An 11,037-nucleotide genomic window follows, 5' to 3' on the forward strand; every position below is an offset into this window, starting at 1 on the left:
ACGTCCCCCTCCCGAGTCCAACTTCATCCGGAGACTTTAAGTGGGATTTGCTAGCCGAGTATCAAAACCCCTAGAAGAAGAAACGCTTAGGCTAGAGGAAGGTTAGCAAGCAAAATCCGGGGTAATTCCAAACGCGAAGGTATTATGAGCCGATAATTTTTAATCCCGGAAACATACGTGATATTAAGTTGTGCACAAATAGGCTTTAGCGGGGTCTGGCGCTTTTTCCCGCGGCCAGTAATAAGTGTTAAATAATGTGGAAAGGAAGGGTGACATCGCTTTATATATGGTTTGCAAATAAGAAAGGCCTTTTTCCCCCTCTCCTGCCTTTCCCTCCCGACGAACAGGTGGTCTTAATCAAAGCCTTCAGCGCGATCTAATGGGAAAGTGGGGACCTTTCTGATATAATAAATTTATGAGCCCTTCCACGCCAGCTTTATTCGGCTAAGTATTTTTAAAAGTAATATCCACATACGCTCCCTGACATGGTAACTTTTACTTCCTCTGCCGAGAAACAAATGGTTATTTTCTTAACCATCAATTATGAACCCGGATTATTGTCGTACACGCAAAATTTCCTGCCTCGTTACCGTATCAACCGGTCTGGGTTTCACTCGTCGGGCTGCAGGGGAAATTACTATCTAAACACCTTTAATGCCGTTAGTTAAAATAGAAGTCTAAGCCGAAGAAGCAACGAGGGGTTACCTGACCATTAATACCTTCCCATTTACTGGGAAAGGAAGCGCGGAAAATCTGCGGATGCGGCTATATCCCTGCAGATGTGGGGGGGATCCCTGTGTGCAGCCCCAACCTGTACAACGCATAAGGGCAAGTACTGAGATGCTCGGGCGACTACTAGTCGCAAATCGCAGAAATCACGGGTGTTTTCTCGTGATTCCGGCGGGGTTCGCTGGGTCTTGTCTTTGATTTGCTTTTAATCGCGCGGCGCTAGGTAATATATATATATACAAATTTTTTTTTAATTTTTTTTTTTTTTTTTGTCTTGCCTGACCGTCAGGACTTGGTGCTTTGTGAGATTTACCTGGTCCTTGGGGTGGGCGGGATGATGAGAGGTGGGAAGCAGAGCGGCGGGGATCCGGCCCCCCTTCTGTCAGAGCTCAGCCTCGGAAATTAGGAGGGCGAGTAATTTCACGGGTTAAGTGCCAGCGATGGGCTCAAGGAGAATAATCGCTAAGTAGCTGCGTTGGTAATAACAGTAGAAAACGCGAATGTTTGGTCAAAGCGGTGCTCCTGCCAAAGGAGGAAACGAAATTCAGTAGGAGACGCTCCAAAGCGACTCGTGTGTTCCCGGGGGAAGGGGGCGCGGGGAGCGTTTTTTGTCTTCCAAGGCAAAAAATGGGTCCGTGGCTAAACCGGGGAAAGGAAAACGGGAAAGTGTGAAAATATCGTAGCCTGCAAGTGTCAAACGCAGCGCGGCGGGTGTCGTGTTTACTCGGAGAGACGAGAAAATCGCTGCTGGGTGACCGAAATCAGGAAAACTTCAGCACACGCTGCGACAGCCCCACAGAACGCGTAAACGGTGGCTGGTTTGTTTATTCGAACAATTTGTATGCGGGGCCGGGGGATGCTGTCTGTGTGCCTGTGCAAGTGTATATGTATACATGAGCTATACAATTTTTTGAGTTATGTGGATTCTACTTAAGGAATCTTTCCTTGTAATCGATAATCTGGGTTTTGCTGAAACAGCAGCCTCCAACATGAAACGTAGAAATTGAATTCCGGCTTGTATCATCGTTGGGCATCACAAATCGATTGTTTCAACTCTTTAAAAAAAAAAAATCTGAATATTCTATAACCTAACATCTCCTTTTCATAAACAAAACCCCAAGGCTGATTCAGCTTTCCGTCCAGAGCAGCAAAAGAAGACGCGGCAGCGGGCAAAGCCAAGGTCCCCGCTGCCTTTTTTGAGCCCTGGGACGAGGGGGGCGCGCAGCCTCCGCCCCCGCGGGAGGGAGAGGGCGCGGGGGGAGCCGAGGCGGAGCCGGAGCGGCACCCTCCCCGCCACATAACGTGGCTAAATTTGTCCCCGGAGCTGTGACACGAGCGGTGGGTCTCCCCCTGGCCGGGGCGGAGCGCCCTTCCCCCGTGCGCTGCCCCCGCGCAGCACCGCGGAAGCTGCGCGCCCCTTCCCGCGGCCCCCGCCGAGCGCAAATTAAAAGGATATTTATTGCGCTTCGGATATATAATTTTTCCCCCGCCGCCGTCGTCTGAGAATAATATATGCGGCAGTTGTTAGGCTCACTCCAGGGAAAACTAAATGTATAATGAAAGCTTATTCGTGAGCAGGAATATACTAACGGAACAATCTGATGTCTTCTTAATCCTATGTAAAAAGCTCTGTAGTCTTCCTAATATTGACTGAATGGGTAATTAATGGCTCTTCATCGAGGAGAATACCCGGTAATCCGAGAAAGGCGAAAGACAACAAGCCAAAGGTAAAAGACAACAGGACTAGCTGGAGACTCCGCGTAAGAACCAATTTATCCATTTAGGAGAGTATTACGCCTAGAAACAACGATCCCGTAAGGAGATAAAGGAAAAGTGGGAAAATAAATACCCGCAGGAGGTCTGGCCAACTCCCACCTTCCCCCGGCACCCCCAGACGAGCCGCTCGGCTCCCGGTCCCGGGAGCGGGAGGTCGGGAAGCAAACACTCTCGGAAAAAAAAAAACCAAAATAATTACAAAATTAAAAGGGAATGCAGAAGGTGGGGAGCGGCTTCAAATCGTAGTTTTTCATAGCCCACCGGGGCGAGTCCCGGGCAAGCCGTCCGGCGCCGGGTGAAGGGGGAAAGGAAAAAATCCACCGAAATCAGGGATTTGGGGAGGCAGCCCCCAGCAGCAGGCGCGGACAGTCGGTACGCGGGTGAACCGGCCGGGAGCGAACCAAAAGGGCAAGGGAGCTTCCAGCAGGAAAAAGAAAAAAAAAAAAAAAAGAAAAAAAAAAGAAAAAACATTTTTGACATTTTAATTGAAACCTGTACCGCTAATATATTACTTGGGTGACTACAATTGGGTTGTTTTTCCGTTGGTTGACAGCTTTTAAAATATTATTTCACTCGGGAAATAAAAGCTTCATCTCAGATTATAGGTGGGTATTTTTGGATTTACGTGATTTATGGTCACCATGACAACGAATGCTGCGTGGTAGCTCCCCTCCTGCCCAGGGTGGGGGAGTTTTAATCAAAGGCGTGTAAGGAGGTGCTGATGCTGGCACCTTCTCCCTTGCGCTGCCGGGGTTCGGGCTGGTGCTGTTCCCCATTTTTGAGGATGCAGGGAAGGCCAGAGGGTCTGTCCCGGCTGTGGGAAGGCGTGGGATGGTGGCGCCGTGATCAGGTTCTGCCTTCCCTGGCAGACACCCACCCGACCCCGCCGATTGTCCCGGGACAGAGCGCCCTGCAAGCGCATAAAGGGCGTAAAAAGCGCTCCGTGCCGCGCAGCGTTCCGAGTCGTGGTAGAAGAAGACATTATTTCTCCAGACTAACTGAAAAAAAAAAAAAAAAGGAATGCAAAAAAAAGAGGAAAGAAAAAGGGTAAAAGGGCTTATCTGCGAGAGGGCTGCGTTGCCGCGTTAAAAAAAAAATAAGGAAAAAAAAAAAGAAAAGGAGTGAAAAGGGGTCTCGCTTATTTGCGAGAAGGCTGCGTTGCCGCGTTGAAAAAAAAAATCAAAAAGGGGGGTGTGAGAGGGTTTAGCACCATATCCCCTCTCTCCCTCCTGCTCCCCAGGGCTTGTTGCAGCCCCGACGCGGGGGCCCCACGCACCTAGGCGAGGGCAGCTCCGCGCGGTCCCGTTGTGCAGAAGGGCTGGGGGTGGGGGGCAGCGGGGGGATCTCTGGGTGCGGAACCACGGAGGTAGCGAGAGGTTAAGAAGAAACGGGGATATAATTGGTAAACAAATTGTGCGGAATGGAGCTGGATTCATATTGACTTAGTTATAGGTCATCTGCTGCCGGTGCAAAGGGAGGAAATATTTACTTTACACATATACTTTATGATCTTGGGGGAATTAGAGGAAATTCAATAAGAAAATGGCTAGAATCATTTTAAACCCCCTATTTAAAAGACTTAAGCAAATTAGAGTCTTATCAGATTAAAATCCACTACAAATGTAAGAGCGTTGTCTCCGTCGAAACGCTGTGGGGTCTGAGGAAAGAGATTCTTTGCCAAATCTCAGGGATAAAAACACGTCATTTAAACACCAGATAATGAGCAGAATGTAAATTAATTTAACCTTCTTTACTAACGGGCTGCGAAAGTAATATGTATAATTTAGCGATAAGTAAGATTGCGAGGGATGATACGCACCTCGAACGAGCATCAGCGACTAAGAAGGACCCTTGGGGAGGGAAGGGGGAGAAACGAGATACAGAAAAGTTTGGGCTCTAGGATGTGGGTGTGGAAGGGCACGTCAAGAGGAAGCTCCCGGCAACTTTTCGATGCCCGTAACCGTGTAAAGAAACTGAAGATACAGGCGCAACCTGCGTTTTCCGCGCCTGGGCTCCCTCGGGCCCCACGTTCCTAAGAGGGGGCGCATCTCCCCGGGGGCGATGCCGACCCCTCTGCTCCGAGAGGTCCTGCCCGACACGGGAGGGCAACGTGCCCCCGTGTTATACCCTCTGGAAGCGATCCCGCTCCTCTTTCCTCCCGCGGGACCCGGGTCCGCCGCTGCCTCGTCCCCCCACCCCGAGCCTCGGAGGGGGTTCTGTCGGGGGGCAGCGTGTGGGGGATTTGTGTGCCGGCGGCCAGCCCGGTGTCGGGCTCAGCCAAGCTCTGCAAACGGCTTTAGAGGGCGTGAGCTTGAGGGCTGCTCTGGGCAGACAGCGGGACGGTCCCTGCGCGTCCCCGCCGAGAGCGGGAACGATCCCTGCAGATAACCGCGCGAATCAGGTGTAAACCCGGGCTGGAAAAGCCTCCCTGGGGACTCTCTGTTAAGAACCCGACTCCAAGGAGGGGGCGGGCAAGGCAGCGCCAGCGAGAGGATTTTTTTCCCCCCGCGTTTTCTCCGCCTGCGGTGCAGACAGAGGGAGGCGAGGCAGCCGGCGAGCGCGGGGGTTACGAGCGCTCAGGGGCTGGGATGTACGCGCTCTTCCTTATTCCTCTGAGTGTGACGGGAAGATTTCCGTAGCCGTGTGGCGGAGAGGGAGCACTGTTGCGGTTCGTGTTTGGCTGTAGTTATCGCAGCTGCTGCCGCTGCTATCGCTGTTAGCAGCCCGAGATCTGCCGTCGGACAGACCGCGCCCCCCCTCGTTTGGTTTTCCGGCCCCTCCGTAACGCGGGGATTCGGGCCGAGCCTTCCTCGCCATCTTCCAGGAGGAAGCGCCGTCTCCCAGCGCCGAGCTGCCCCCTTCTCCGCGGGCGCGGAGGGGCGCGGGCGTGCCCGGAGCCGCCCCGACGGGGCGTCCGGCCGCGGGGACCACCCGCCGGGAGACCCGGGCGGAGACCCGGGAGGGTTTTCGGGGAGGCGGGGCGCGGGCGGGGGCGGGCTGGGGGGAGGCGGGGCGGGGGCGTCGCGGGGCGGGGCGGGTGACGTGCCGGCGCGGGGAAGGCCGCCGCCGGTTTAAGATGTCAGGCCAAGAGGGAAGCGGCTGAGCTGAGGCGGTGCGGGGCCGGCCGCGGCGCGGCTGCGGGTCCATGCGCGGGCAGCGGAGGGGAGCGCCGCCGCGCCTCGCCGCCCCCGCCCCGCGCAGCCCCGCCGGGGGCCGCCGGCCGGGGAGCAGCCGCGTCGCCGTGACGGCTCCGACGGGACCGGACTCGCCCGCTCGCCCGTCGCCGCCGGGCTCCCGGGCTCGCCCCGCCGTCCGGGCGCTGAGCGAGCGCCGCCCGCCCCGCCGCGGCTCCCGGCCCGGCAGCCCCGAGCCCCCGGAGCGGCCCGCGGAGGGGCCGTCGCGCCGCCCCCCCGACACGTACCGACACCTACAGACACACGCTCACCTCCTCCCGCCGAGCCCCCGGGCGCGAGCGTAGACTCTGGCGTCCTCTTGCCGATGAACTGCATGAAGGACCCGTTAAGCCTGGAGCGCCTGGGAGCAGGGAATAAGCTGTGCTCCTCCTCACCTTCCTCCTCCTCCTCCTCCTCCTCGTCTTGCCATCACCACCAGCCCGCGCTGGCCATGGCGACGGCGCTGGCGCCGGGGCAGGCGCGCTCCTCCCTGGAGTCCGCCAAGCACCGGCTGGAGGTGCACACCATCTCCGACACCTCCAGCCCCGAGGCCGCAGGTAAGACGGGGCGGGGGGGCGAGCGGCAGAGACCCCCTCCCGCCGGGCGCCCCGCGGTGCGCGCCCGCCCCTCCGCCCGGGAGCGCCCCGCACCCGAGCCGGGACCCCGGGGTGTGTGTATTGGGGGGGGGGTTCTTCTTCGCGTGCCGTCGCACAGAAAGATAATGACATGTGTAAGGATAGGGAAGCGGCACGAACAGCGGTCGGCGAGTGATATGGATGCAGATGGACAAATAGTACGGGTACAGATGAGTGAATAATACGGGCATAGACAGGCAAACGTAGGTATAGATGGACCAGTGCCGTGGGCACGGACGGAGAAGTGATGTAGATGTACGTCGGAGAATGATGTGGATGCGGGTGGGCGAACATTGTCTATGCGGGTGGGCGAATATTATGGCTACAGGTAGAGGAACAGCGTGGTACAAGCAGGCGAGCGATGTGGGTGTAGGACAGGCAAACAGCGCGGATGACATGTATACAGGTTGGAAAACAATACGGATGCAGATAGGCAAAAGCCCTTGCATGTGTCTATGGATGGAAAACGGGCACAGACAGGCGGAGAGGTGGCTCCGTCCCCCTGCCCCGGCGGCGGCTGCTCGTCCGGGAGGAGCCCACCCGCTGGTGCCCGCGGAGCGGCCGCGGCGGCGGGAGGTCGGGCGGGTTAATCATTACCCCGCAGGGCTGCGTTAGGGGCAGGTTGGGGGATCCGGCAGCGCCGGGGACAAGCCCGTCCCCGGCCGCTGCAGAGGAGGTTTTGGAGGCTGAGGTGCCCTTGTTTTCCGCCTTGTTGTTTTTTTTTCTCTCCCCCCCCCAACCTCGCCCCCCCTTACAGAAAAAGATAAGAGCCAGCAGAGCAAGAACGAGGATGCGGGGCCCGAGGATCCCTCCAAGAAGAAGAGGCAGCGGCGGCAGAGGACTCATTTCACCAGCCAGCAGCTGCAGGAGCTGGAAGCCACCTTCCAGAGGAATCGCTACCCGGACATGTCGACCCGGGAGGAGATCGCCGTCTGGACCAACCTCACCGAGGCCAGGGTCCGGGTAAGTCCTGACACGGCACCCAAGCTCCGAGCGGCAGAGGTCGGGGAGAGGGGGAAGGGGAGCAGAGCTGAAATGTTTGCAGCTGCTTTCGATTTCTGTTTGTAAGGAAACTTCAGAGCCTTTGCACAAAAGCAGGGCAGAGCAGGACATTTCTGTCAAAGCGAGACAGATTGGGATCTTTCTTTCTCTCTCTCTCTCCCCGGAATATGGTTTGCTGCACGTTTCGCCCTCACCGTGCAATGCGTCCTGCTCCTTTTGAACGAAACGCTAATGAAAACATTAGCCAAGAAAGCGACTTGGAACAGGCTGCAACCTGTGCTGCCTCTAATGAGAAAAAGATGTAGAATACACAAGGGCTTTTACTTCACTCCGAGGCACTCACGACGTGCCCTTCCTTGCATTTTCCTCTTTTGGTTTCACAATTCGAAGAGCGTCTCTCTCCACCCTTTCCCCCCTCTGAGATTTATGGGACCATCACCGGCCCTGCAGAGACACCGGGGCCGGATCCTGCTGGCGTGCGAGCACCGCGCGGGGATAATGGGGGTGTAGGAGGGATGAAAAAAGGAAGCCCCCAGACAAGCCGAAACTCTAGATTTTCGGAAACCCCACGTAAATCCTCTCCCCACAGTCGCTTGAGGGAAGCGAGACAGCGGGAACTGCGGGCAGCAGCGGGAGCACGGGCCGTGCGGGGTGCGGCTTTTGCGGGGAGCGGGGTTCGGAGCCCCGTCCCCTGCCCGGGTCGGGGGGGGGGGAGGGCTCCTGCAGACCCCCGGGGCGGCTCCAATCCACACGGCCAGGCTGCTGCTGGGGGCTGTCCGACGGGTCAGACACCTAGATGTGGATTGGGAAAGGGCATGTTTTCCCATTGTCTGCGAAGAGGGTCCCTTAGATCTCATTTAGCACGTTGTTAAAAGGCGATTTTCCCCCCTCTTCTTCTTTCATTTTTCTTCTCTCCCCCCCCTTCTTTTTTTCTGCCAAAGAGCAGTCGAACAAGTTTGTTTAGAAAGTGATTTTCGTCTCTAAGATTTCGCGAAGGGGGAACTTGTAGCTTTAAGAAACCGAAGCAAGGATTTATTAGTTGCTGGCTTACCCCTCCTTCCCCGTAATAGGAAACATCGCCTTAAAATTCCGCGGATTTCAGGCGTTTTGCCCTCGCTTTTGCACTTTTCTATTTCCCTTGGATGGGTCCGGTGAGGAATAAGCCAAGGAAAGAGTGGGCAAAAAGAGAGAGAAACGAGGGGAAGAAAAAAAAAAAGGAGACAGAAATGCTCCCTGTGGTGCGAATTAGAACATAGCAAATTATGCGCAGGGCAGGGGTGGGGGAGGCTGCAGGGGGTGTGGAGTAGCGAGGGCACGGATCTGCCTCGCTAAACCCCAGCGACACTGGGGCTTGGGGGATGCTCGGGGGCCCCGGCAGCACATTATTGCCCCCAGCCCAGAGCTGGGCTCTGTAGGGAAGATGAACCTATACATGCACATATGTATATGTACGTACACGTTTATGTATGTGCGTGTGTGTATATATATGTATACACGGACGCCACCGGCTGTTGCCCCAAGAGCATCTGAAGGGCTGCTGTGGTGGTTCCTGACTAACTCGCGTCTTGCATCTCCCTCCCTTTACCCCCGTTTCTGAAGGTTTGGTTCAAGAACCGCAGAGCCAAATGGAGAAAGAGAGAAAGGAACCAGCAAGCTGAGCTTTGCAAAAACGGCTTCGGTCCACAGTTTAATGGCCTCATGCAGCCCTACGATGACATGTACCCGGGCTACTCGTACAACAACTGGGCAGCCAAGGGCCTGACCTCCGCCTCCCTCTCCACCAAAAGCTTTCCTTTCTTCAACTCCATGAATGTCAACCCTCTTTCTTCTCAGAGCATGTTCTCCCCTCCAAACTCCATTTCCTCCATGAGTATGTCTTCAAGCATGGTACCCTCTGCAGTCACTGGGGTCCCCGGTTCCAGCCTCAACAGCCTGAATAACTTGAACAACTTGAGCAATCCCTCCCTGAATTCTGCAGTGCCGACGCCAGCCTGTCCTTATGCTCCTCCAACACCTCCGTATGTTTATAGGGACACATGTAACTCGAGCTTGGCGAGTCTGAGACTTAAAGCCAAGCAGCACTCCAGTTTTGGCTATGCCAGCGTGCAGAACCCCGCTTCCAATCTGAGCGCTTGCCAGTACGCGGTGGACAGACCTGTGTGAGACACCCAAGTAGGAAACACTGCATGGGAATCCCTCCCCGTTTCTTGCAGAGACTGAGAATTATACTAGAAAGTAATGGGCACTATAGAGAAAGAGAAAGGAGGAAAAATCAAGACACAGAGAGAGAGAGAGAGGAAAATAAAGAGGAAACCACTGAATCAAGATAGTTCCTTTGTTTTCAAAGGACTTCCTACAGATTCTGAGATCTTTCTTTCACTAAGAGTATTTCAACAGTTACAAGGACATATATATATATATATATGGACAAATGTTTGACTGGATATGATGACATTTTAATGTTACTATAAGCTTGTTATTTTTTAAGTTTAGCATTGTTAACATAAAAATGACTGAAAGGATGTATATATATCGAAATGTCAAATTAATTTTATAAAAGCAGTTGTTAGTAATATCACAACAGTGTTTTTAAAAGGTTAGGCTTTAAAATAAAGCATGTTACACAGAAGCGATTAGGATTTTTTCGCTTGTGAGCAAGGGAATGTATATACTAAATGCGACACTGTATGTTTCTAACATATAATTATTAAAAAATGTGTGAATATCAGTTTTAGAATAGTACCTCTGGTGGATGCAATGATGTTTCTGATATTGCAATGTAAAACATGCCTTGTGTATAACATTTCATACAATATTATTGTTTTACTTTTCAGCAAACATGAAAAAAAATGTGTTTTATTTCATGGGAGTAAAATATACAGCATACAGTTTTGTCTGGATTTTTATTTACTGAGCCAAGCTGCGCAGGGGTAACTGGTCTGCAGTGATTGACTGATTGTCAACACTGGATCTCGTTTTCTGGAAACACAGGGCAGTACTTTTTATTGCAATACAAATAAATGCTAGCAGTTTTAATTTCACGTAAAACAAAATAATAAATCCCTTGAGTAGAAGTTGGGTGTTAGAGAAACGAGGGGCTCGGATACCCTCCTTCTCGGCAGCAGGATCCCTTTATTCCTCCACGCAGCCCCGAGAAAATGGATTATTTGACATCGCTGGCCTCGAGACTTACCAGCCACAAAGTTGCTGTATCTCGAACATAAATTTCTCCTGCTGTGAAGGAAGCTTTTATTACATTAAAGAAGGGGGGGGGGGAGGAAGAAGTAAGTTTGCAAACAATCTGCTCCCATTCAAAACAATCTGTCCCCTTTGGCGCCTGCTGCGCTCACCTTCTCCCTTCAGCGGGGAGATCCTCCTCCATGTAATATTACATTTCTGCTTCCAAATCCCCCTTTCAGACGTGAGGAGAAACAAAGAGCAGCCCAAATAACCGCAGCCCCACGGAGTGCGGGGGGTTGAGAGGTTAGCCCCGAGTTTCCTGCGACTTCGTGCTGCAACACGTCGTTGAAGGGAAAGGTCGTGCTCTCGTGTGTTTTGTTTCAAATAATATCGACCCATTCATTCTCAACCTGCTTGTTCCTGAAAATTATGCAGGATTATAGTAACTTCGCCGTCGCCGGGACGATTGAAACAAATCAAGATGAATTGCTGCTCGGCCCTCCCATCGAATCACACCCCGGGCGGGCCCGGAGGGGCTGGCG

The 11,037-nt window shown here is 53.7% G+C and overlaps 1 protein-coding gene across 2 annotated transcripts in view; it reads left to right on the forward strand.

Annotated features, from left to right (window-relative positions):
- The window catches only part of PITX2 (paired like homeodomain 2), an 11,073-nt gene extending 887 nt beyond the window's left edge, over positions 1 to 10,186 (forward strand). Inside the window, exons 1-3 of one of the 2 annotated variants that reach the window (XM_069854867.1) lie at positions 5,934 to 6,235; positions 7,071 to 7,276; positions 8,915 to 10,186. In XM_069854867.1, coding sequence (XP_069710968.1) covers positions 6,004 to 6,235; positions 7,071 to 7,276; positions 8,915 to 9,478 — 1,002 coding nt within the window. In that variant the 5' untranslated portion in view covers positions 5,934 to 6,003 and the 3' untranslated portion in view covers positions 9,479 to 10,186. Of the gene's footprint in view, positions 1 to 5,933; positions 6,236 to 7,070; positions 7,277 to 8,914 lie in introns of those variants that run through there. The other variant, XM_069854866.1, reaches the window with a different exon arrangement.
- The last annotated feature ends 851 nt before the right edge of the window (positions 10,187 to 11,037 follow it).

This window comes from Phaenicophaeus curvirostris, chromosome 4 (assembly GCF_032191515.1).
Source record: "Phaenicophaeus curvirostris isolate KB17595 chromosome 4, BPBGC_Pcur_1.0, whole genome shotgun sequence".
Lineage (NCBI taxonomy): Eukaryota > Metazoa > Chordata > Aves > Cuculiformes > Cuculidae > Phaenicophaeus > Phaenicophaeus curvirostris.